Source organism: Neopelma chrysocephalum, unplaced genomic scaffold (genome assembly GCF_003984885.1).
Source record: "Neopelma chrysocephalum unplaced genomic scaffold, ASM398488v2 Primary Assembly neopelma1_69, whole genome shotgun sequence".
Taxonomy (NCBI): Eukaryota; Metazoa; Chordata; class Aves; order Passeriformes; family Pipridae; genus Neopelma; species Neopelma chrysocephalum.
The window spans coordinates 12,291,147-12,318,815 of record NW_020897729.1 but is presented as its reverse complement, the minus strand read 5'-3'; the positions used below and the strand labels follow the sequence as shown (position 1 = coordinate 12,318,815).

The following is a 27,669-nucleotide window of genomic DNA, read 5'->3' as shown; positions in this document are numbered from 1 at the left end:
TGAGATTCTTCAGTGCTATTTATTAGTTTGTGGTACCTGAACATGAGTAGCTTACCAAATTCTTCCTCCATAAATCACGCAGCATGCAGATCAGCATTCCATAAAGACATATGTATGGAAGTGAAAAACACATAGTTTTTCCACTACAAGTGGAAAAGCATTACAAGAAAACTGTTAGAAAGCTGGCAGCTATTAAAATAATTTGTTTAAATTATTGTACAATTATACAAATTGATATAATTTACTGTACCGATTCACCGGCATGTGAGTGGGTTATAATCTACTTTGAATATAGCACAGTCTTACTGTTCAAAGTGTCTACTGAAATTACCAGATAGCATGTTATCAATACATGCCTGTGATTCTAGCATTTTATCCAAACAAAAAAACCTTCGCTTTTATAAAAATCATTGGAATTCTTCTAAGAGAAGTAAAATATTAAAAGAAAGTGTTTTACAAACTGAAGTACTTCCTTTTTACTAGGTCCTGTGAAGTAATCAACAGAGGAACTCCCTGCTGCACCTGTATATTATTCAGGAACAGTACAAAATATTTTAAAATTTTTAACTAAACACCATCTTTGGACATAGCCTGCAAAAGTAAGAATTCCTTACAAAGTGTCACTGACCACCTATTCTGAAACAAGCAATCCAGATGATCTGTTTGTTTATCAGGCAACACTGAGACAGAAACACGAAACTAATTCATTTCTAAAGGGTTTTGTCTGAAGGAGAAAACACATACTATGTACCTTTTATTACCTTTTCACCTCTAAAAAGAGATGAAATGCTTGCAAGTTAGAATGTATCAATACACATTTCCGTTTTGAGGGACTTCTATGTATTCTTAAGCATTGTATGTAATAAGCAACCTTTTGAGGAAATGAACCTTTTGAAGAAATGAACACTGGAATAATTTCAGGAGTTTGTGTGCTTCTAAATTAACATTTAGGAGCAAATTAGTTTTTATAATTTATTTGAAGCATTTATATTTTGAGCACAAAGAGAGCAAAACTGAAAGTTAGCATGGAACATATAACTTGAAGAACAGTATTATCTAAAACATTAAATATATTCTTTACTGAAAATACCACAGGATGAAGCTATAAATCAATCAGAGCCTTAATTTCATTAATTTTGTTTTGTTTCACATCACTTGCTGAAGGCTTTTTGGTAGCAAAGGCTCCTGCTGCAAGTTCCCTCTTCTTGTTCTGAATTTTCAGAATATTTTCCTCCACTGTATCCTTCACAATGAACTGAAATAAAAACAAACAAACAAGCAAACAAAAACACTCTGAAATAAAGACGTTAAATTTTTTTTAAAACAAAAGTTTAGGATGAGAAATTAAGGTATTTTGGAAAAAATGCTAAGCAGCCCAAAGTACAGTTACATTATTTAGTTACTACTTCGTAAGTAAAACACAAAGAAAAGGCTTGTAAAGCAGTTGAAAGAAAAGGTTTGGCATTTTCATTTTTTAACCTTTTTTTTTTTTAATTTATTGGAAGGATATCTATTTCTTCTTTGCTACTTATATTAGAAGAGAACCTGTCTTCAATTTTCCGAATAATACATCTGTGATTGGATATTAACGAGACAGACCAGCTCTCTTCCACAGCTAATCAAGCTGCTATGACAATGGCAGAAGTGTTCTATATACCTTCAAGATAATGAACTGTAATAGCCAGGCTAAGCAACAGCAAACTACCCCATCTCAGTCACTTCAAATAGCTCAACAGGGACATCTGATTTCTAATATTAAAATTTTACAATCCAAAGCCCATACTTCAACAATCACACCACAATTTATGTTTACGGGTGAGACTATGATGTCACAATTATTTTTATAATATAGTAAAGCTTTTTTGAAAATATTTATTCATAACCAGGAAACTGTTTGGATCATCTCTCAACTCACCTTAGTAATAACAACATTATGCTTCTGACCCAGCCTGTGACACCTGTCAAAACACTGGTCTTCTGCAGCAGGATTCCAAGCCTAGCAGCAGCAATGAACAAGTTAAATAACCTCACTTCAAAGTACCTAATAATATGCACACAGAATCACAAAGCAGATATTGTACCATCACCACTTGAATAAATATTGTTGGCAGATTAATTACTTCCAACCTAATGTCTCACTCCTTAAGTATCCCACTGTAAAGAAAGCTTTGAGAACTTCCAGTTATATATTCATAACAAGCAAGAACTTGAGGTAAATGCTTTAAAAACGAAGTTTGTCAGGAGTCTAAAAGACATCAAAACAATCCTGTTATTTTAATTCTGAAATAAACACTGCATATATTAACTGCCTCAGTACCCTTTTCCTGATAGCAAAATCTAAACCAGCTAAACTCAGGCAGTTACTTAGAAGTAAACTAAGTCTCTGGACTGTTAAGTAAACCCACTTACTCTTTCATTAGTATATACAATAATCACCATGTTACATAAACAAGAAACTTTGCTGAACACAAAATGATAGTGTAGCTGTTCCTGCTTATGCTTAGGATTTAACACTAAATATAAGGATTTGTGAAATGCCAAGTCTGTGGATTTTTCCAGCATGTTTTTTCTATCTAAAGGTACAGTACTACTAGTTCTCACAGAACAGATAATTAAATCTACCTAAATTGTAACAGTGTTCTGTCTCTGATAAGCAAGTCTCATTGAATGGGCTCACCTTGCCATGTCATCCACATACTGCAAGTTACCTAAGTACTCTTAATGACTCAGTTTAGATTTTAAGAACCTCTGATGCCTACACACACGCAGAGACATCAAGTTGCAAGATAAAATCCAAACAAGTCTTGTTTCTCCAATCTATGGTAGTGATCAAAAGTACAACAAATTATATCTTTGTCACTGCAAGATGAACATTCCTGGCAAGCTATGTATGGCAAACCATTCTAATATTAATCTAACTGTATGAACAAGATGATGTCTGGAGGAAAGACCTGGCCCAAACATGCAGAAGCATGTTCCATTCTATCTTTGCTGTAGTTGAGGAAGACCAAAATGTACTACTTTCACTCTTCTCTCATCAGTCCTCCAAAGGAAAAGTGAATTGCAGTACCTCTATCCCTTTCTGCAATATCTCATACAAAGGATACTGTATTTTACATGGGAAAATATGAAGAAACTTGAGCCTCAGAGAAACATCTGCATACTTGTGATACTCTTAAAGGTTCGTATTTCTTCCTAAAGGTGAGAATTCAGCAGCTATGATTGTATTTAAACAAGCAAACAAATAATTTAAAAAAAGCGAGGGGAGAGAGAAAGTAATCTGTGGCTGGATAAATATTCCTCCCTTGCACTGTGGTATTACACTTCTCAGAGAAGGAATGGAGACCTCTAAGCTACAGTGCTACAACAAATTCACAGAATTTGAAAAACTGGTTACTCCACTGGCTCAAGGTATTTCTGCTTCTTAATTCCTACTATTGCTGCTAATGCACTTCAAGAAATGCTGATGTGTGACTGGATCTGATTGGGCACTGACTATTCAAAAGTGAGATCAAAGAATTGTGGTCTCACTATCCCTCCATCAAATACATGTAGTCAACCACTGCCACTTGGGACAGTTACCATCACAGGATGGTTACAGCAGGATGAGAAGAGGCTGTTAAATGGTGTACAAAGGCTGCAATTTTATTTGGCTCTGGTTTGTTAGGTACAACTATATACTGTGATGACTCAGTGTTAACAAGGCTTAGCTTACTTTCTTACAACTGCTTGCTGCAATACTCAATGCATTATACCTCATTCATTATCTTCACAGAAAATTAAAATTCTCTTGCAGTTTCCACAAATATTCAGAGAATTGTTAAAAAAACCCAAAGTGCAGTGGTTGGACTAGATGGCTTTGTGGTCGTGTATGTCCCTTCCAGCTGAACCCATCAATGCAACACACCCAGAAACAAGGTGGGGAAAGATGCACTGTGATTCAGGAAAAAACTTCTCCATACTCTTACTCAGATTTAATTTCTTTAGTTTATTAAATAAATAGCTTTTGCCTTCATGCTGTTATTACCACTAACTAGATGTCCAAGCTAGTACTTTTGCTTTACTATTGGTATTAACAGATGCCCAAGTCCAAAGCTACACCATTATTTTCATTTAATTTGGTTTTGTTTCTAAGTGCAGAATTTGTCTTAGTTTCCAACTTCCAAAAAACTAGGACATCAGAGGAGTAAACAGTGGTGGAGGAAGTGAACAGAAAAACTTTGATTTTGTACAATGACACAACACATGAACCAATTTTGTTAAGAATACCATTTTGCTATCAATAAATGTAATTTACATTTTTATTCCTTACAAATAGTTTTGTGTTCCTGAGTGCTTTAATGAAAGGAAAAAAACTTATGAAGTTTAAATATTACCAGTCACCTAAGACTACAAAAAGTAACCTCAGACTAATGTCTTTATTTATAAATAAATTCACAATAACATCAGAAGAGACTAGAACAAAAAAGCACTGCATTAAATATATACTGTTCCTGAAATTCCACTTCATGGCTTTTGAAGTTATTAAACAACAAACAGAAAACCACATTCAAAAATATCAGAAAGAAATAAAGAAGGAACAGATAGCATATGCTACACTGTAAGGTGTCACACCACTCTTTTAGTAGTCCTACTAGCATTCTTTTCATTCACAGTAAATAAATGGACAGCACAAAAATACAGTGTTAAATCAAAAAGATGCCAGGGAAACAAATGAAGAAAAGTCCTACTTGCCCTTTAACAAATACTCATCAGTGTAATTCATTCTCAGAGGGGCTTTCCTTCTACCTCTTAGGAAAACACCAAAGGAGCTTCCCTGAGATTAAGCCAGATCATTATGAACAACCCATTACTCACGGGATCCATTAAAAACACTCGGGAAGCTGCTGTCAGATTTAATCCAACTCCACCCGCTTTCAGAGACAAAAGCATTATAGTTGCAGACCCTGCTTGGTTGCTTTGGAAACACCGAATTGCTTCCACTCTTTTCTTCTGTGCCATTGACCCATCCAAACGAGTAAAGGCAAATCCTGATTCTCTAAAGAGAAAGTAAAAATGTTCAACTTAACAAGCCATTTTCTGTGACAACAGGAAATAAATACATTAAAATCCTGACCTCTACTTTGAAATGTGTATTTAAAATTCTATTTTCTTTGACAGATCTTTCTAAGACACTGTAAAAACACATGTTTATTAAAAATAACAGTAGTTCTACTTACTTCAAGGGATTTTCTATCAGCGACAGGAAAGTTGTGAACTGAGAAACAACCAGACATTTAGCAGCTGGATTATCCCTCCGCAGTTCTATCAAAGCATGCATAAGAGCATTTATCTGAAATGAAATGAAGCATTTATCTGTAATTAAATGAACTTATATTCTATTCCTACAGGTGGCTTTGATAAAGTTCATATCAACTGAGAGAAATCCCTGTTCAGTAATGTCTGTTAAATGAACTAATCTCGAATTCTCTGGGTAGGGTTTCTTTTAATTTCCACAGGAAACCAAGGGTTGAGCATTTTTAATGGTCACAAACCACAAGGTGATATTGAGGGTGCTTTGGTCACAACCTGTTTTCCAGACATAGTTCCCACTGTCAGGAAGCAGCAAGTCTCCTATCTCCAGAGTATATGGAAAATAGGAACAAAGTAGTGGAACTCCAAAAAATAAGGCATAAGCAACGGACAGCCACAAGGCAAGTGCTTTACTACAGCAATAGTCAGGAACTGAGAAAGGCTTCCCCCAGAAATACTCAGGCAAATAAGCTATGCAAGACCCTTGGCTGGGGATGACAGGGAAAAAGAACACACCAGAAGCACTCTGAAACCAGCATGAGAACAAAAGGAACAAGGAATTGGATTTGAGGCAGAAGAACACTGCCAGTTTTCTCATGTAAGGTTTAACTGAGATAAAGAACCACTAACCAGAGAATGCAAGTAACAGCACCAGGTAACAAACAAACAAACAATCTTAATTTATTCTAGAGCATAATGTCCTAAATTAGTTCTTAGGTCTCCACAGAAAGATTTTCAGGGAATAAATTTGTAACCAGCATTTGAAAGAACAACTACTTCATTAAAAGTAACATGCAGAAAAGCAATCTCAAAACAAAAAGGTCAAAATACAAGCAGGAAGATTTAATTTCTGGCAGCAAATGCACGATGAGAGTTAGGCAAAAAAAATCATGTGGCAGACCTTGACAAACAGGTCTGCAAAGTAAAACAACATCTCACTAGTTTATCTGACAAGTGTTATATGATGCCCATTTAGTTTTCCCCTCTAGAGGAGAATATATATTCTTTATATAAGATGTAAGAAAGAAGGATTTATTTAGATTTTGTTTCCAAAAGTAAATTTAGAGCTGGATAAGTGTCAGTGGTTATAAAACTGCTCTATCTTCAGAAACTGAAACAAAAGACAAAGCCCTTTACCGAAGTTTTATTTAATTAATACATATCTATGTACTGAACAATGACCAGCATAAAATCTCAACTAGTCTTCCTTTTGTCTTGTTTCCCTGCTGCAAAATTTGTCTGTGGTGGGATTTTATTATACACTTTCTTCTGTGCTGGCTAGACATGCTGGGCAGACTTTTAAATAATAATTTAAATATGTTATTCACATGTATAATATATTCAGCATATTTACATAACAATAATAGAGTATGGCCTAAAAAACCATAATGAAAGCCCAATAAAACACAATGGAATGTACCTTTGAACTGGATATCCACTCCTGATCAGGCTTCTTTCCACTACTGGAGTCTATTTCCTCTTCTAGGGGACATTCCACCAAGTGCTCTACTTTAAGTTCATTCCTACAGAGAGGGCATTTGGCATTTGGCTACAAAAAAGCCCAAATAACATTACAAGAAACATATTAAATCAAATTATTTATAGTGAATACTAAAGAACACCTTTACAATTATTATATTGATGTTCATGTAAAAAAATCCTCAGATTCATTCCTGTAATACACTGTCATTTCTGACATGACAGTCACAATATTTTACTTGTGAGAACATCAACATGACATAAACACTACATGTTTTAAAAACACTCGGCCTTCCTTAAAAGCGGTCTTCTTTCTGAGCATATTTATACTTGAAATAAGTAACTCAATATTTTAAGGCAAGCAAATACTTGGGCTATGGGGAGACAGACTATTTTAAATATCAGAAAAATAAACCATCCTTCAAAGACTATCTTTCTTAGTTACAAACAAAGAATGACCTTTTACCCTTTTTCTTCAAAGCCTGCACAGAAATAACAGCAGTCTGATGAAATATGCTTTGTCAGGACAAAGCAGGGTATCTTCTCTTTTTCCCCAGCAGACATGAGAAACGAGACATGATTTAACACCAAAAGCTTTTTTCTCTGAAGTATACTCTGGATAAAGCAAAATTTATATAATAGCACTTTCATAGGACTCACAAAATTTAACAAAAGACTGTGTACACTGTACAAATACAGAACTTTGTGAAGCAAAAATGACAGACATGAAAAACCTTTGCCTAACAGAGCAACCCTTTAAAATTAGCTAGTTCTGTTTATATAGCAATCTGGCCACAGACCCAAGGCATCTTTAGACAGGCTACAAAGCAGACCTCACAAACCACGGGAATACTGGGGGCTGCTAATCTGGACTGAACTGCCAGCCAATTAAAGAGGCCGGCAGTCACAGTCTGAATACATTAATTTATTGCAACAATAAAGCTATCCTTTCAAGAGACAGAATCTTAACACAAACAAATCTGAAATAACAGCCTCCCAAATGTAGTGAACCAATGAACCATTCCTGATTTGGCACCAATCCAAAAATCCTCCAGTGACAAAAATAAATGAATTCTATTAAATCTGAAAAAGGTTTTCTAAAAAAAAAAAAATCCTAACAGTGCTCATAAAGATTTTTTTTTCTTTTTAAATACAAAGTTCATATCTTTCTGCATCCCTTCTCCACTTTAGTACTGCAATTATAAACAAAACACAAAACACAGCTAAACAATGCCAACACAGACACCAAACACTTGCAGTAAAAGCATGCGAAAATGACCAAAAATGTCTCGCAGTCAACAGCTAAAAGAAGAAAAAACGTTTTAATGCATATCTGGCAAGTTTTTACAAGAATGCAGTTAATACACAAAGACATTAGATTACTGTAGACATTTTATAGCTTTATTGGGACTTTTGCATAGGATCTTCACTTATTTGCACGACTCTGAATTTAGCCTTAGCAGAAGATTGAAATGAAGGTGGTGTTAACTCTCTAGCTGTTAACTACTAAAAAGTGTTTCCAATTTCGGTAAATACTTTTAGGCTAACATTAGAAAGATAAAACGGTCTCCAAGTTCATAGTACAACAAAAGGCCAAACTTTTCACTCAGCAGTTTTGTGTTTGCAGCTTCACATCTCATTGCTCACTGACCGCTTAATGCTGTCATTCGTATTAATAATGGAAAGCACAGGCATCTTGCCTGTTTGAACACAAGCTGTTTTGGAGAGAGGGTATGCAGTTTGCTGGCTTCCTTTGTTTTTAAGGTGACACCTAAAAGTACTTCCCCGAGCTATTTACTAGGAGAGAGTTGATTTATAACATTCAGGCACACGACTATCCAACTGAGATGCAGTACTAGCAAAAGTACCTATCACGTGGAAACACTCAATTCCCCGACTTTGGAATTTAGATGTGTGCCAGTGTGGAAATTGATAGATGCAGATTAACCAGGACGGCCACCACTCACAGATGAAGTGTGAAGACAGATTTATTCCATCATTTGCAGGAACACATACACACTACTGAGTCCAAACTTAGCAGGGGCAAAAAGCACCAGGAAGGCCCCAGCCTTGCCTTACTTACACACCAAAGCCTAATGCATTTGAAAAAGGTCACCAGCCTGTGTTTTCACAACTCTGAACTCTCTATCCCCCTTCCCCCCAAGTCTGTGGGAAAGAATGCTTTTAAGTCTTTAGCAACATTCTGTTATCTTCCTTGAGAGAATTCCATTTCTTTCAACAGACAGAAAACAACCCAAAGGAAACAGAGGGCGTGAAAATTCCCACAGTGAAACACTATTCTTAGCACTCTCAGCTGCAAAGGTATCTTGAGCAAAAACAGCTAAAGAAAAACACCCCCTCATCAAATCTTCCACTTGCAACCCCTTTTCAGTCAGTGTTCAACGCAGGCAGCGTTCCGGCTGGAAGCTGCAAGAACTTTCTTAGGAATTGGTTTAAATCAGGAATCATTTTGAGGGTAAGAAAGGCTTATTCGTTCACTGTTTTAGAAACTCATGACAGTTCAAAAGAAGTTACACCCACCTCTGTTTAGACTTCACTACTATGAAAGTAATCTATGGAACAACACGGTATTGGACAAAGACACTAGTTCTGGAGATCCCACAGTCCTTTCTAGGCAAAACATAGTAAGTAACTTGACTGTAAAGTCAAGTAATATACTATAATAATTCCATCACATCATATCCCAATTTATTTCTCTGCATGTTAAAAACACCTGATGGGTTCAGCAGGGGCACCAACTCTGACACAGACACATCAAGAACCTCTGCACTGGAAAAAGGCCTCTGCAAGTGCTCTTTCCTTAAAGAATAATTTCACAACACTAGTTTCCCTCAAATTTCTCAGAAACTTTAGAGTGGGATATCTGCATCAGAATCTTGTGTACCTGGCAACAGAACAAAGCTGATCTACAAGCCAGACACACAACACTTCCCACCTCTATCTAGTTGACTGCTTATGCACAAGCAGGGACTAATCTGTCCCCTGCTGTCTCCTAATAAAGAACACCCAGGTTTAGGCTGGCAGTTGCAGCTCTACTCTGGCTAGGAGGAGGCAGAACAATTCCAGAGAGTAAGTGCAGCAGCACTCAATACATACGGTAAGACTACCATAGAAAGGAAAGGGCAAACAAGAAAGAAAAACACAGCTTAGAAGCACACAAGAAAAATAAATACTACGGTTTCCAAAAAAGCAATCAAAAGATGTTCATCCACAAGCTTATTCTGGATAGAGTCCAGAGAGGGTCATAAAGATGGCCCTCTAACAAGGCAGCTATTTCACTGTAGAAGTTTATCAGCTTGGAAAACGGAGCATGGACATGATTTTGGTTCAACAGTCAACTTCCAATACACAGCTTTAGTCTCTTTTAAGCACAACATACACATATATCACACCACACACAAGCAGTGAAGAAGCATCCAGCCACATGGAGGCATACAGTGCTGCACACTTTGACCCTAGGGACAAAGTAAGGTGAGAACTACGGAACAGGTCTTTGATCAGTGGTAAGGTAAGGTCCATCAGTATTTTCAGTTTGACAGCTACTCTCCCCACAGTTTCACTTCAGACCAATAGCTTTTATAAGCCAGCTGATAACTACATTTACACTGTTCACCATGATTTAAAAGAACAATAGCTAGATGGCCTCCTGGTGATACTAGTTCATTGCTTTTGAATAGCTATTACAATTAATTGTAACCATAGAACAACCAACCTGTTCATTTCTGAGGACTTCAAAAATACATGGTTTACAAAACACATGTGCACAGTGTGTTATCACAGGAAGAGTCAATGATTCCAAGCAAACTGCGCATTCTTCATCTGAACCAGAGCTCAGAACCAACTTCATTTTACTCACTAATCTCACACGCAGTTCTTCAGGAGTTCTATTATCTGGAAATATAGAAACATACTTAAACCCAGAGATTTCCATAAAGGAAACACTCTGAGCTCTCATGCATCAAAACAGTTCCATTGGTCAAAATGCAATTAGAATAGTTTATACACAATGAGGATATAGCCTACAATGTATAAAAACACAAGCTGCCCCATACTACAGAAAATTTTGACCTACTAATTCAAAACACATTAAGAGTAATCATACTTGGAAAAATAGTAATTTGAATTCAAAGAACCTCAACTGTATGCTCAGTGGTAAGTACATGTGCAACACAATGCCTAATGAGAACAAGCAATTTTCATGTGGCAGCTGTTCAAGTAGCAAAAATCTTATGAACATGACACTATTTATAGTTAAAATTGCTTCTTTTAAGTAAAGAAATTCAATTCATACTTACTAGCTATTAATTAATTTCTAAATAATTATGGAACAATTATCAAATAATTTCTCCATCCTGTAATTTTAAGGAAGATAAACAGCAACCTTCTGAGAAAGGTTCTGACTGTATCACTGGTCTTTCAGTTTCCTGAAAAATCACACCCATGCCAATGGCATCTCAAAATAGGCTTTTTCTAAATATTACATTTGCGAATTCTCAAATTTAGAGTATTTCAAACAGACTATACTTTCTTCTGAAAGAAACGCACGTAAATTTTTAACGCTATGCAGTTGTACAGTTCTGGCTTGTCAAAAATAAAACTTCACTCTCGGTCCTCTGTGTTCACTCTTCCTTACAGCTGTGACAAAGTCAACAGTGTCCTATTCTGCTGAAGAGGCAAAGGTTCTGCTGACACAGCTATCAATTTACAAGCCATTCCCCAAATCTCCTCCACATCTTGTCTCCTGAGGCAAAGAAAAAAATCTGCTATAAAAGCACTTCCGTAAATTATTACAACAACAGACACACTGCTTTTTAATGAGCCTTCTGCATTTGGTTCTGCAGAGGTCCTCTTTGGTCATTTCTGTATGGGCTGTCAAAGCTTATTAACTCTCGCTTCTGGCCTTCATAACTACTCATACTTCGTTATTTCATTCATATGTTATAATGTGCTTGAGTATCCCTTTCTGAAACATATTCAAACGTATTATGGTACAAAAAAATAAAGTAACTGAAGGAAGCTGAAAGTTCAATAATCCATGGTGAAAAGACAATGGCTGAAGCTAGAGAGCTTGGAAAACACAAATACATTTCTGTTCTTGAATACAAAGTGCCAGTTCTTGTTCTTAAAAACCACAGGAACCAAAAAGTATTCACTCACCATTTGAAAAACTAGCAGAGGTATTAATACAAAGATGAGGATGACAACAAATCTGTCTTAATCGGAGCAGAACACCAAGGACGTCAGCATAATGAGCCAGTACATTCCCTTCGCTGAAAAATCTGAGTAAGAATTCTATGGTTAGTGTGAAATACTACAGCCTGAAAAAACAGATGATATTACATGGTAAGAGTTTAGCTGTTACAATGATGTTCTGATCCTTCACTTTCCTGTCTGACTACCTTTTCTCAAATGCTCTTCTTAAACAAGGTACAAAATGCTACCCGTAATATGTTCTACTAGAAGAAACGTTAACACATGGGGACGAAAGCTTTAAGGCCATTCTTTACATATCTGGTATCTCCTCCTAGTTCTCACAAGACAGAACTTCTAATATATAGTTCTGTAACACTCTCTGCTTCACTCTTCAGAACTGAACAGATGTGAAGATAATTTGCAATTATTAGCCTACAACATACAAACTGACACACTTGGCTACTACAGGTAACATAATCAAAACTTCTGAAATATAAATTTGTGGTATTAAATGTCAACCTTCAGGATAGAGAAAACCTCTGACTTACCTGCTAATAGTAGCTTTGCCCTCATTCTTCACAGACTGGTAGATTTGTCTCTCCTCCTCTGTAAGCGTAACATACTGAATAAGTACTTTACGTTCTGGTAAGTGCAAAATGGGTGTTCCTTTAACTTGACTTGTTTTAGATCTTCTAAGGGTAATACTCCTAATCAGAGACTGTAAACGCCTAAAAATATATATATATAGACAATATATTACTCAACTGGGGTTGGTTTGGGTTTTGGGGGTTTTTTTCTTCAGTTTACTGCATAAATTCATGTTTTGTACAAATTTCAAGCCCAGTAGTACAATATAACTCATTAATCTGAAATATAAACAATTTTAATTATTTGATATTTACTAATTCGAACTAAAAAAATTTAAATAAGAACTGATGATACATGCATTTCAAATTTAAATGTGAAACACAAATTTGTCGTGTTGCCCAAGCACTGCTAGTTATACTCATTCACAAACCCTTTGGGAACACTTCATACCGAAGTCCTCCTGGAGCTCCCATTGTGACTGGACGTTGAATTGTTCTGTGCCACCACTCTCGATCAGTAAAAGGTTTCAGTTTTAAGAAGGAAATAAGAGACCACAAGTCTTTTACAGAATTCTGAATAGGAGTGCCTAAACAGAAAATGAAGACAGTAAAACCTCAAGGAAACTAAAACTCACACATTTTTACCAAAGTGCAAATTGTGTGCTTCCTCCTAATCTCAAAACTAGGTTGGCACGTCATTAAGTATAACATTATTTTTTTAAGTAAAATATTACAAAACACTTAAATACATAAGAGTGAGCAAACTGCAGCTCTCAGCGTCAAGATGTTGGATGTTATCTTTCCATTTCAGCTTCACCACCAGTGGTCATGAGCTTTAAATTACATTTAAGGATCATATGCTTGCATGGCCTGTGGCAGTTTTTACGATTTTATAAAGCTACTGAGGTTTGGATAAGTATGTATCAGTGTGAGCTTCTAACCAAACTTAACTTGCTAACTTCATAAATATGTCTGTTTTTACTTGTACTGCCACCAAACTTGTGTATCAAGTTATTTTGAATTTTCTCTGTAATCACTGAATGGGTCAGGCTAGAAGGGACCACAGCAGGTCGTCTGGTCCCACCTCCCTGCTCAAGCAGAGTTAACCCAGAGCACACAGCATAGGATCGTGTCCAGACAGTTCCCATGAGGCAGACTCCACACCCTTTGTGATCTCTTCTCCAGTGCTCGGTCACTGCACAGGAAAGAAGTTCTTCCTTATGTTCAGGTGGAACTTCCTGGGCATCAGTTTATGACCATTCTCTCTTGTCCTATTGCTGGGCACCCCTGACCAGAGCCCGGTCCACCCTCTGACCCCTCCCTGCAGACACTGACAGACACGCATGAGGTCCCCTCTCAGTGTCTCTTATTGAAGCTGAACAGCTCCAGCTCCGTCAGCCTTTCCTCAGAGAGATGCTCCAATCCCTTCATCATTTCCACGGCCTCCACTGGAGCCACTCAGGGAGCTCCATGTCCTTCCTGTCCTGAGGAGCCCAGACCTGGACACAGCACTCCAGCTGAGCCTCACCAGCGCTGAGCAGCGGGGCAGGATCATTCCCTGACCCGCTGGCAATGCTTTTCCCAATGCAACCCAGGTCCCATTGGCCCTCTTGGACCACAGGATACACTGCTGCTCATGGACAGCTGCTGGCTGTCCACCAGCACTCACAGCTCCTTCTCCACAGAGCTGCTCTCCAGCAGGTCACCCCCAGCTTGTGCCGGTGCACAGGGTTATTCTTCCCCGGGTGCAGGACCGTGCACTTGCCCTTGTTGAATTTGTGGTGTTCTTCCCTGCTCATCTCTCCAACCTGTCAAGGTCCCTCTGAAGGGCTGCACAGCCCTGGGGAATCAGCCACTCCTCCAGCTTTGTGTCATCAGTGAACTTGCTGAGGAGGCATCTGCCTCTTTATCCAAGTCACTGATGGATAAGTCAAACAACACTGGGCCCAGTATTGAACCCTGGGGGACAACACTAGTGACAGGCCTCCAACTAGACCCTGTGCCACTGATTACGACTCCCTGGGATCTGCTGTTCAGACAGTTCTCAATCCACCTTAATAACTGAATAAAACAAAAAAATACACACACACCCACCCCCACAAAACCCCCAAACAAACAAATACGCAAAACCAAGCAAAAAACCCACAACAAAACAAAAAAAACAACCAAGCAAACAAAATAAAAAAACACTAAATGAAGACCCAACTAAATCACTGCTCAAAGACAACATTCCAAATGAAACTGAGATAGGCAGACATTAACTATTTCCAAAAAAGCCAAAATGGAAACACCACGTGGGAAACACAAGATGGTGCTCTACTAAGGTAATTTGCATTGCATTTCCTCTGGCGGCAAATATTTTACCTGTAAGTACCCATCTTCTAAGTCCCTCCAGATTTAAGGCAGCTTTAGTTTGCTGAGCATTTGGGTTTCGTATAGTGTGCCCCTCATCCAACACAATTCTCAGCCACTTGACTTTGTGTAAAGGGCTATCACCTCTGATCTGAAAAACAGCATTTTTTTTTAATCTTTGATTCAAATTAAAACACTTTTTCTTTCAATTTGAATAAAGCAAGATATTAATAACAATCCCACAGTTAAAAATGGATAGTATTTATCTGCATCTTGTTTATTTATCCGCACAGAAAGGCAAAACTACGAGTAAGGCCTTCCTGCTTTTAGATTTATTGATTCCTGGAAAATGCTACTGATCTCCTCATACTTGAGCTACAGTAAAAATAAGCTAAGGCTGAAAAGAAGAAGCGTTTCAATATGGAAAATGGATCAGAGAGCAAATTAGAAGTTTATATCATATTTAAAGATGTAATCTTCAAGCTTTTAAAAATGGTTGTCATTTCTACGAAAACATGACTTTACGAATACATCTCATGCAATGAGCTACTTGGTTGAAGCCCATGTGCAACAAGAACTATGAAATTATACTTTTATATGCTCCATATTCTTCAAATTTGATAGGACAACAGAAATGGGAGCTTCATGCCACCAAGATCTGGGGAGATTTGCATACTTGACACCCTTTTCTATCCTTAAAAAGTCCTTTCCTTAAGTTGTAATCAAATAATTTTCTGTAGAGAAGCAGTTAATAAAAAACTCTGTTACCACAGTGAATACATAAGAAAGTATGTAAAAGCAAAACCACAGCTATAATCTTTTGACTGCCTACCAGAATAGCACTTGAATATACTGCCATCATTAGCCCAAACACTGCGAGTCTTAAACAGTAAGGAATCTTCAAACACCTTCTCATTTACTTACCCCATAGTCAGTAGCTAAAATGTTGTATGTTGTCAATACAATGTCTTGTTCTGAAAGAACTGATGGGTCTTTGCTACGGTCAGAACCATAATAAACATAAATCTTTACATCAAAATCATGGTGGATATGTTGTTCAAACTGGTCCTGAAAGAAAAGTTGTCAAAAGTAATCAAAAACATATTGTGTTACTAAATGATTGTTGGAATTATTCTTCTTATAAGTTGTTATTATTAGTAATATTATTCTTGTAAATCCTTACCTAAAACCCACTTTCTCTAGCTCTACATCCACTTATATAACAAAAGCAATTTGAATTTGGGTTGCTTTTTACTCTCCACCCAGGTGTGAAGAGGGACCAGAAGTAGTCACCTCAATCACTAGTAACAGACACTGTATCACATTGTGGTAACTCTAGGTTTACTTCTTACAGTGTATTGGTTTACAAACTGATGGTATATGCACTGCAAAATGCACTGTTCCTTACAAACTGTAATGGAAGAGCTTCTATGTTCTTTTTCACTTTCTATCTTAAACATCTCTTTGTTTATTCTTTTAGTGTTTGTTTTTTCCTACTTCTTGTTACTGGGTTAACCACCTAAGTTTTTTTAGCATAAAAAGTTATGTTAGAAAAAAATTCAAATATTAATTGTAAAACCAGTGTTTATATTCTCTATATTTGTTCTGTGAAAGACTCAATATACAGTAATCTTGACAGACAATAAAAATCAACAATTTTATTTCTGAAGCACCAGATTCAAGTTTTCTTTTAAAATACTTAATTTGTCTTGACTTGACAAAAAGTACTTTGTTTACACTATCTGATGTTTCTCAATTATATGATTTTCATGTTTCACCTACAAAGATTAAACTAATGTTCTAACCACAGACAGTAAAATCTTCCAAACGGAATACAATTTGCAAGCTAAAGATATCTCCTTAATATTTGTGTTCAAAATGTCATGAAAACAAAAAATTTAACTAATGCAGAGACAGAGCTAGAACGGGCCTTCAGCCTTTTCCCCATAGCAGACTTACTCCCACAGATCAGCACCAGTATCACCAAATTACTGAACTCCTCTAGTAAATCAACTGTCACATGCATTATCAATGAGGTATGAGAATATTTCATTCTGAGCATGTAAGAAAAAGGATCCACTTCCTCCCCCTTCCTCAGCTTGTTTAAAGAGGTAAATCACACAAATTCCAGAAGTGACAAAGTGAATCTGCCTAGTCAAAAGCAGGGAATGGAAAGAGAGCTCACTACAGATGGAACTGCACTCTCCTTACAATACTAGTCCAGTTTTGTATTTCTATCAAATCAATCTCCCTCGTGAAAGAAGCTGTTTCATAAAAAGGAAAACCATGACCTTCTACTATCATGAGAGACTACAGGGACTACTATTTCTACAGCATCATAATCAATATAGATTACATTTACATATTAAAACGGCTTAGCACTTACAATCCAGTTGCTTAGGACAGACAGTGGGCACACAATCAGTGTTGCTCTGGGGCCATCATCAGAATATTTCTTCTCAACTGACTGAACACTAGCAGTACCTGAGAAAACAGAAGCCATTTAGTGGTGAAACAGTTCACTTCAAAGCAAAGTACAAGTTACGGATCCCTGAAGTTCTTCACCTGAAGAGCATTAAAGCAATTTAAAAAGACATATGCTTCATTTATTAAATATGTGTAATATTTAAGCTTAAAAAACCACAGAAATTATCAATTCAGCCCTTCGTTACCTTTTCTCTTTCTTTGTCTTTTTAAACAACCAGATGAAGGTAGAAGAACAGATGCAAAACCTGGATCTTCTTGGTTAACACAAGAAGTTGCTGTAAAAAGCCAGACAAACAGATTTTTCACACCATGCAGAGCATATGCCTACATTTATTTTTATGACACGTTTCATAAAAGTCAAATTTGTTAGCCAAAGTACTTCACCTCTCCAATATAATAATATAGAGCCTCTTGTGTTGGAAGGAACCCATAAAGATTATCAAGTCCAACTCCCTGTTCCTCACAGGACTGCCTAAACTAAACCATATGGCTAAAATCAGCCTCCAGACATTCCTTGACATCTGACATGCATGTGTGCAAAAATACAGTATATTATACATCTATTTTAAGTTACAAATCTTCAGAGGAACGCAGTTTCCCAGTCATTAAAAAAAACATAGCTTACCACAGGTTTCACTTCAAGTGCTTTAAGTCTAAACTTAACTGCTTACTCCAGAGTACCTGCAGACCTTAATATTTTTTTTCCATGCAAGACACTCAGTTCAACAAATGACATATTATTACCTCTTCATGATCACATTTCAGGTATTTGCCACAAAAGATGGACAAAAGATGTTTTTCAAACCCTACTGCCCTCACAACAAGTCATATGTCAAATTCTAAAAATCTTAGCAATTCTGGTTTTCATCATCCATTGACAAGCTCACAGCTTGTTACACCACCAATCACTCAGCAAAGAATACAAACTACAACTGGAGTAAATATTTAGGACTAAAATATTGCTTTCCCTTTCAGCAATTTCTAAAATTTTATGCTTAAAGTTCTGGTTAAATAAAAAACAAACAAATAAAACCCCCCCCAAACCTACCAACCAAACAACAACAGAAAAAAACCCACGTATTTTAGTTAATTCCTTTTCTGGTTAATCAGAAATCCTTTCCAGTTTGGCTTCGAAAGGAAGACACCAGGTGTCACAGTAACCAATTAAAAAAACACAAAAACATCCTTGCAACTTACTTCCTGTTTGTTGCAGTAGCCGTTCTTCAGACTCTTCCAAGTCACTGTTTCCCAAATATCTGGGTTTCTTGGCTTTATCTCTAAGATATAATTATTAAGAAAGGAAAAATGAAAACAGAACAAAACAAACCCTTAAGTCTACTATTGCTTGAATTTACACATTAAACCTCACAAGCAGAAAGCAAATCAATTTCATATTGCAAACAAGATACCATGATTTAAAATTTTCTCTTCAGAAGAGTTAGAAAAAGGGAAAGCACAGGAAACAGAGCTGCAGAGTGAATGATACTCATAAAACTTGCTACAGATTATCACCGAAGTTCACATCAATTATAAGAGGTTATTGTGGTGGGAAGGTTCAGACCCATTAATAAGTTTCACAACTTCATCAGATCAAAGCTGCCTCTGCCAGAAGCATGCCTGCAAAGTATTTCTTAACCACTCAGAAACCCAACTGATATTAAAAGGAAGATTATTTCATAGCCAGTTTTTTAGATGCCTTACATAGATGTTATTAGGCACCTTTACTTCTGAATGAGATATACAAGCACACAGTGACAAGCCACACAGAACAGGTTAATGCTTTTTTAATATGTTCCAAAGTGCAACTCAAATACAGAACACTTATGATAAATGTAAGCAGAAGCATAGAATACTGAAAGGTGAAGAAGAGAACAAGTATGTATTTTAGACTAAGATTAATTATAATCAAGTACCACTTTAATTTTACTCAAAACCTATGTAGCAAATCAACAAGAAGACTATTCCAGCTATATACCTTTTAGGAAGACAACTTGGGTATTTCAATGGAGTAGTTCCGAACTTTTTTACATTAGAAACACCAGGCTCCATCACATTGCTAGAGTCTTCATAAAGAAGAAATTGGTATTTATGAAAAATATACATAGTCTTTAGCTTGGTTATCAAACCAACTTTAGCGTAACTTGATCAAGAACAAGTACAAACTTCCACTAAAACAACCTTTAGCTGTTTAACAATACTTACTACTGCATGGAACAAGTGTTACTTACTGATATTATGATCACAAATGAAAAAATAAACAGTCTTAAATATTTAAAAAGTCATAAAATGTGTACTGGGTTTGCAGGTAGTCAAAACCAAACTGTCAAGAAATAGGAAAAAGCAAATGTAAGCATTGTACATTTAACAGTAAGGGTAAAGTTTTAAATAACACTAAATTGTAAAGGTTTTTTACAGCTCACACCACTAAATACTAATAATGATATCTACATTGCCTAAAACTAATAACATCAACATAAACAGAAAAAATGTGACAACATTACAGACTGCAGAGGAGATGTTATTTTGTTTTGCTGGGGTTTTTTTAAGGTCTTCTATTATGAAGTGAACAAAAAGTCACCCCTGCACCCTGACGAAAATAGCACATCAGAAGCAAATACACAAAAAAAAGACATTAGAACAGAGTTGATATCAAAACTGAAAGCAACATTGCTTGCAGAAATAGTTTTGCTATAACTCAGGTAAGTAAATTCATTCTCGAATTCCAGATTTAAACTTCAGTAAATATACATATAAATATGTTTGTAGAATTAAAAGAAGGTTTAATACAATCCTGAAGAGGGTAAAATTTTCAAAGATTCAAGAAATAGGTATCAATTTAACGTACAATAGAACAAGAAATGGGAGCAGGAGAGTGTAAGGCTTTGAAAGACATTATCATCACTTTTTCAGATTAAATAATAGTAGAAACAGGCTCTTCCCTCACTGCTGTAAACAATATCTCATTAAAATGCTCAATGCTCTGGAAAAAAAAATCTTGCATGCTGCTAGCCATGTCAGCTTTGGTAAAGGTTACGATTTTCTGGTGACACTCATATTGACCCCCATTAAAGTATGCATTTTCTCCCTTCCAGAGAACTGACAAAAATAACTTTCACCAGAAGCAGTTCATACCAATGGATTCTCTCCTTATTGGTCCCTTTTATTTCTCATGTGCTACCATCTATATGAAAATTCCTTCCACGGGAGGACAGCGAGCAAAAGTTACTACAAGCAAACTTCAAGCCCCATACATTTCTTCAGTCATTTTCAAGAGCACGATGAGTTATAAAACATACTAACAGCATGTATAATTTTTATATACATCTATAAATTCTCCTAATACAACCTAAAAACCAGAGAGGTCTGATAAAATCCTTCTAAATACTTGCAATTTCCTCATTACCTTAAAATATTGCCAAAAAAAGTGACTTAATACAGAACCTAATTACAATTTAACTACTGATGTTTACTGTTTAAATAAACAAGATTTTAACAGATGCATAAGCGCTCCTGTTTTACTTACAAGGAAGGAAAAAGGAAAGCAAAAAGATCTCAGAACCCGTTTCCTGAATGTAGTAACTTTCCTAGCAGGGTGCAATTTTATCACAAGGCGCTTAATCTTCTCATGTGTCAACTGAAACACTTTAAAGGTACATTTTATTTATTTCTCCGAGATAGTTTGTCAAGGGTTTGTGAAGACTAGCACTGATCACAGACAAAGAGTGCCCTAGGTAATAACATTAATTATCATGCAAATATTACTAGACTAGTAGATTAGTTTGCATCACCTTTACAAAGTCTGAGTCCAACGCTGTTCATGCTGTTAGCAGCAGATTCCTATTGAGGAATGGAAACTTTTATTCTTTAGTGTAGCAACTGGAAAAAATGTCAACATTATTACACTAATATGACTATAGATTAATTACTGCTCTGAAACATGAAGGACTTGCCAAGTGGCAAGTCAGTCACTCAAAGGTACAGACAAACTTCTTTTTATCAGCAGCCACATACAGAGTTTAAATGAAACTGTAGAGAAGCAGAGGAGAGAAACTCAGTCTACACAGCTGTCCTAGAACACACTAATAACACTTCCCAGTTTAACATTCTGAGGTCAAACACAAAGCATTATTTTGTTAAAGTTAGATGAGTATGGTAAAACAAAACAAACCCCCAGCCTTAACACTGTCAGGGAATAGTGCATAAAACATCAACTATTTCTAGCATTTAGCTTATTTCACCATCTTGAAAATCATGTCCTAATGAAAGCAAAAAGCACTTAAGTACACTAACTAAGCAGAGTTTGTACATTGGTGTTAGTTCACCAACTGTAGTTTCCCCTCCTCTCCTCATTTCAAATATTGGGCAAAAATATAAACTGAGATTGATTGATTTATTTACTTTACATCAAGACCTCTAATTGCTTTGGTCGTTTCAGGTACTTTCTCCAAACCACACAGGAATTATGCATGCACATTCTCAGAAAAAACACCACATCTATTTGTGCACTACTTATCTATAGGAGAAATCTGTAAGAAAGTCCTAAACAGCAAAGACATTTATGTCATCCTAAATTCTTCCCTAGACTATATGTAAGCATACGCTCCTAAGATAACAGTCTACAGCTCAATTAAACACTCTGAAATAACACAGTCCACCTACCTTCAATTCATCTACCCAAACTCCTCTTGTTTGGCATACTTGAATAACTTTTTCTACAAAATGTATAAAAAGTTCACCATACAAAAACTTACTGGGCACAGGTATTTTTAACTGCTATATCAACCATTAAAACAATCTTTTTCTTTCATCTCACCTCATAAAACTTATCACTTGTGATCTTTTCAACAGGAAGGGGTTTGCCATCTTGAAAATTTGTGAGAATCAATGCAATAGTAGTAAGTGTTTTACCCTGCATAATAGAAAAGAACATCATCTTTTCCATAGACGAAAACAAACCAAATGATCAACCAATCAAGAAGCATGCACACACATTCTGCTAAAAAGAATTTGAGCTTGGCAAGTATTACCAGTCCCATATCATCAGCCAGTATTCCTCCAAGAACATTTTTAGGTCGTTTCTTTTCTGCATAATTTGTCAGTGTATTGTAATAGAAGTTACTTCTCTCTTCCCAAAATGGTGGCAAATCATTAGTGTTTTCACGTGAAACCATCCAACCTAAAGCCTGCTTCTGATGGGGAAGTAAAAGTGTACCAACAGCCTGCAAGTCAAAGATACAGATTATGCATTATTCCCATATTAAATATGACACTCTATTTTTGGAAGAAACTTTTTTTATAAAGTCCTCTGTATCTACTTGATTTTTTTCTGATTCAAGTATCTTCTGTATCCAGACAAAAGTAAATATACATCTAGGTGCTTAAGTAATTGTATTTTTAAAATAACAGTTTCTAGCTTAAAAAATACCTCTGCTGCTTCCATTTCACAAGTTTTATCGTCTTCCTTTAGGTCCTCAAACAATTTGTCAAATTCACCTTTAAGCTGAATAAATGAACACAAAAATTGCAATTAAAAGTATTGCAATTAAAAATAACCTCACTAAATAAACAATTACTTTATTAAACTACAATTACCTGACATACAGTAATCAGTAAATATAGGTCTACCATTTTAGACCTGATTTGCTGGAATACGTTTGTTAGCTACACTACAGCCAAATAAAAAATAAGTTCAGTTTTACCATGAAAAATGCAAGCCAATATGAGCAAGAGCTTCGGAAGGAATGGCTAAATATACTCACATCCTTGTCCAATACTCACTAAAGTAACTATTTCACTCTAGTTTGAAAGAGCAAACAAAAAGCAAAACCCAAGCACCACCCAACCCTTCACCTATCAACCTGGACCAAACCTGAAGACAAAATCTGGAAGTCTCATTTTATTTTGAGAACTTAACATCCTTGTTATCTGGTAAAGCATTAGGTCAGAGAAAAGAAAACATGCCACAACAATGTAAAAAAATTATTGAACAACCAAAACCTCCCAAAATTACACAGCACTCAAGGCTGGCATAGCTAAAATGTCTGCTTACAGTACAAAAAATGAAAAAAATTCAAAAGCTCAAGATGATTTTAAAAGACATCTGTGGTCAGTAAAGAAATAAAAAAAGCAACAGACTTCCACTTCAGAAGCACTCTTTTATTAATGAAAAAGTTAAGGGTTCCCACTGTTAAAATTGCAGCTCCCAGCTGTTTAAGTGTGAAATGCAAACCTGTTCAGTTGTCAATGGCACAGCAGCATGAACCGGAGCGCTGTAGCTTGGACCGGCTCTCCCAGAAATCCACTTTGATCCAAAACCATATTCTGAACCTACTTGCCATTAAAAAGATAATATTTTGAAATTCAGTGATACCACGATTTCTTAATCTCCACATTCTCTGGCTCATGAGCAACAATGCTGGTCAGATTGTGGGCTATCAAACAGTATCTTTCACCATAAGTCTTTTAGCCTCAATTTATCCTTGACTTTCAATGACTGCAAAGGTTTTCCACAAAGCTTAAGACCCACAGCTATGGACTGGGATCCTTCAAGATGGCAACCATGTTTCTTAAAAATTGTTGTGTTACATGAAATTTGACTTGGTGATAGTATGATAATGATAACACAAAATACTTTTTTACTCCAAACTCTTTTTCTGTTACCTATGCACAATAGAACCTACAATACAAAAACTGAAATCTTGCTATATGTAAAACACATCTATCTCTCACTAAACGTTTCTTTCTGCAGCATCCTTACTCCTGACTACCACTGCTTGAACAGAGTCTAGTTCCAGGAGCCACAGGTGTTTTTTTGTGTCAGGCTCACTCTGAAAAGCATCAGGTTTGCTAAACTTATTTGTTCAGAGACATCTCATCTGCTTGCTCATTTCTTACTAGTAGGATACACATCCTAGCACTCTGCTAAAAAGCAGCACTTTCCCTGAAACCTTCACCCTGAAAGGGTGTTTCTTAACCTGTTTCTTAAAATTTTTTTTCAAGTCTAGAAAGATGCAGGGGATCATTATGGATTTTTAAGGAACTTACATAATCTAGTATATTTCTGAGGATGCTCAAATGCCTCTCCAATTGCTGGCAGGTAACATAAAAGACAGGACACAAAAGTATACTTCTTATGAAGTTTAAAATTAATAGCTGCGAGTTCTGCATTATTCCCCAACTAAGCTAAAAAATCATTCTATGAATGACAAGACTAACATGAAGATTAAGCCCTTATAAGCATTTCTTCCAACCAGTGTCAAGTTCAATCAAAACATTTTTAAAAGGAAAAAGCCCAAAATTTCAACGCTTACCTTTCAGAGGAGGAGCCAATTTAAATCCATGCCTTTTTAGCTGATCTAGCACTGCTTCCTTGTTTTCTTCTCTTCCCCAAAAGCTCATTTCCACAGGCATGGTGAAGGGATTTTTTGCTCCGTAAGGGACAATCCTGATAAAGACCAGGAAAAAAACCCACAGCAGTAATCTTTTAATTGTTTAATTTTTTTAACAATAAACCTTTCTTGACCAAGAGGTACTCCAAAGTGCTTATTTTCATCAAAACACAGAATGTTCCAGACAGGTGATAGTAATCACACTGTGTAAACCTTTTATACAAACTACAACATGCCATTAAGTGTTCCACAACAATCTTTAAGGAATTTGCTCACATTAGTGTTTCTACATGTTATCATATATGGGAAAGAACAAACTGCATGCAAATAGTTCAACAGAATAAAGAATCTCAAAATATGAAGCTTTAAGCACATTATCAAGAGCTGTAATTTCTGTCAAAAGAGAATACTTACAAATAGTTTTCAGAATTTGCTAGTATAGCAACAAAAAAATGTTTCCATATATTCGTGGAATCAAAAGCATCATATTCACACTTACCCTTCAACTACTGCTAGTTTGTTGTCCATAATCCCTGCCAATGCTGCCGCAAGTTCTTTTTTGATATGGCCTACCTGGTCTCCATTCACATTATTTACTTTCACTGCATTTTTATCATAAGGATTATTGGGCTCCCTCTGAAGTGCAACCATTTCATTGTTATTAACCTAACAAAGCAAAACAGACAAACACCAAAATGCATTCATTTAGTTGCAAATTATTTAAAGAAATATAACATCATGAACTTAAACATCATGAAGCTTAAAGATTAATTTAGCATAGCACTCTGTTCAGTCAGTCTAATAATCTACTACTTCCTCAAAATACCAGACACATTACAGAAGAGTTCCCTGATAGATGTCAGTGATTTCAAAAGTATTCCTGAGAGCAAGAACTATCTTCAATTGCTAACATGTTTTATAAGGTAATAAACATCCTTTTTTTGCTCGTGTAAACAGTTTAAAAATCTATCCAATTTCTTGTATTCAGTCACTTTCATTTGCCTTATGTGGATGAGCAGAGCTACCAAACAAAAAAAGCTTGCTATCTTAATTTAATTTTGAATTAAAGTTTTAAATTAAGAACTTCCCATTAAGAATGCTGAATACCGTAAGTAAGGAAAAAAAAACACAAAAAAAGCACCAAACTATTAGAATTATACCTGGTCAGCAGTTCTATGAATTTTTGAAATTTATTTAAATCTTATTTTCTGAAGCTAAAAACTTTATCTTCTGCTTTGTAATTTATCAGGCACTTACAATCCCTGTGTAGTATCGTAATCCAACAATGCTTCCTCGCAAAGTTCCATATAAGATAGCTGAGTCCGTATCCTCCTCTGTTCCAGAAGTGTCACCTAGAAAGTCAAAGTCTTTCAATCCAAGACCGGAGCAAAAGTCAGAAGAGGAAAAGCAGGAACAGTTTCTCTCTCCTCTGCAGGTGTTATCTTGAGAGCATCCTCTTGCAGAGCCTCTGCAAAGACAAATGTGACATACTGGACAGTAATTATTATTGTTATTTCCTTGTAATCTTTCATCCCTTTATGTAAGGCTATCTATAAACTCATTTTATCACTTTACTCAGATAACATTTACCTGGAAACATTCAAAGTTTTTTACTAGGAAAAAACTTTGTCTGCCACTTTTAATCTCAAACACATTAATTTAAGCCAATTACAATAAAGAGCTGACAACTGACCAAACTGCAGTATTTGTGTATTCCTATTTTTCCCTCACATGATCCTAACCTAATCTTTGTCAATGTTAAGATTTCTCCACATTAAGTTTTATCTCTAATTATACCTGGCACAGCAAAATTCCCTTGTATTTGCTTAACATGACTTTTTCTCATCTAAGAAAAAGGTTAAAATGACCCGTTTGTAACTGATTAACTCTGTATAACTTTACATCTGTATCCGCAAATGTTGAACAATGCTAAAACAACTGTTCCCTACGTATTTATTTAGTTTACACCTGCACACCTTGACATCTATTGCCACTTCATTATAAATTTCAGAGCTAATCAGTTACTCCAACCCGACACGGATAATTACACTATGTATCTCTAATACATAGTGTAAACTTCTGTCAGTGCAGGCCCCCTCTTGTTGAAGGGATACACCTGGAAACTCACATTACTGGGTGCTAAGAGATGGACACATCCCTGCTTATGCATTTAACCCATGTCTGAGTGAAGATCAACACTAACAATTGCTTCAATCGAGTAACACATAACAGTAAAATCTCAATATGTAATAATAATATCTTTTAGTAGATTCTAAAACTATCCTACTGCACTGCTGGATTAATTTAAGAGTAAAATCAATTAAAATGCTTCCATATACTATTCAGAGCCTTGTCTAGCAAACTTTGGAATTTTTCTACGAATTATATCTAAAGTTACTGTACTATCGACATTCCATTTTCTCTGGCAGAAAAGAAGCAACAGTTTAAGAGGCTTTGCTCTCAGCTCATTGCAGTTGAGCCTGCGAGGGGTTAACCAGGAGCCATTTATGCCACCGCCCTGCGGAAACCCCCTCCGGGAGCCACAACACAGCGGCTCCGCGCACCGCCTCGGAGGCTCCGCGTTCCTGCGCCCGCCTGCACCGCCCCCGCCCCGGCCGGGCCTCGCCGCCGCCTCCCCAGCTCACCCGGGCCCCCTCCCCGCCATGGCCGCCCGGCTCTCCCGGCGCGCGGCCCAGACCCCGCCCGGCGCCCGCCAATAGCCGCGGCGGGGCCGCCTGCGCTGCCCAATGGAGACACCGCGGGCGGGAAGAGGCGGCGCCTTCCCGTCCTGCCCGCCCGGGGCTGTGCCGGCGCAGGGAGCGCCCCCTCTGCGGGGCCCCGGTACTGCCAGCGCGGCCCTCGCCGGGGTA

The 27,669-nt window shown here is 36.7% G+C and overlaps 1 protein-coding gene across 2 annotated transcripts; it reads right to left on the bottom strand.

Annotated features, from left to right (window-relative positions):
* On the bottom strand, positions 1–27,500 carry HLTF (helicase like transcription factor). Of its 2 annotated transcripts, XM_027685459.1 has the most exons (24): positions 27,445–27,500; positions 26,057–26,267; positions 25,299–25,465; positions 24,722–24,855; positions 23,641–23,738; positions 22,837–22,911; positions 22,439–22,630; positions 22,225–22,320; positions 21,200–21,248; positions 19,387–19,474; positions 18,609–18,688; positions 17,597–17,686; positions 17,311–17,408; positions 15,849–15,992; positions 14,937–15,075; positions 13,024–13,159; positions 12,534–12,713; positions 11,950–12,071; positions 10,505–10,683; positions 6,713–6,841; positions 5,220–5,332; positions 4,858–5,038; positions 1,916–1,996; positions 1–1,255 (listed from the first exon to the last, which is right to left on the bottom strand). In XM_027685459.1, exons 1-24 carry the CDS (start codon positions 27,462–27,464, stop codon positions 1,103–1,105), a joined length of 2,955 nt encoding a protein of 984 aa, XP_027541260.1. In that variant the 5' UTR covers positions 27,465–27,500; the 3' UTR covers positions 1–1,102. The 2 variants fall into 2 exon arrangements, 1 of the variants encoding a protein (XP_027541260.1); XR_003534602.1 differs by lacking the exon at positions 1–1,255 and having other exon boundaries at positions 1,925–1,996; positions 4,735–5,038.
* Positions 27,501–27,669: the final 169 nt, after the last annotated feature.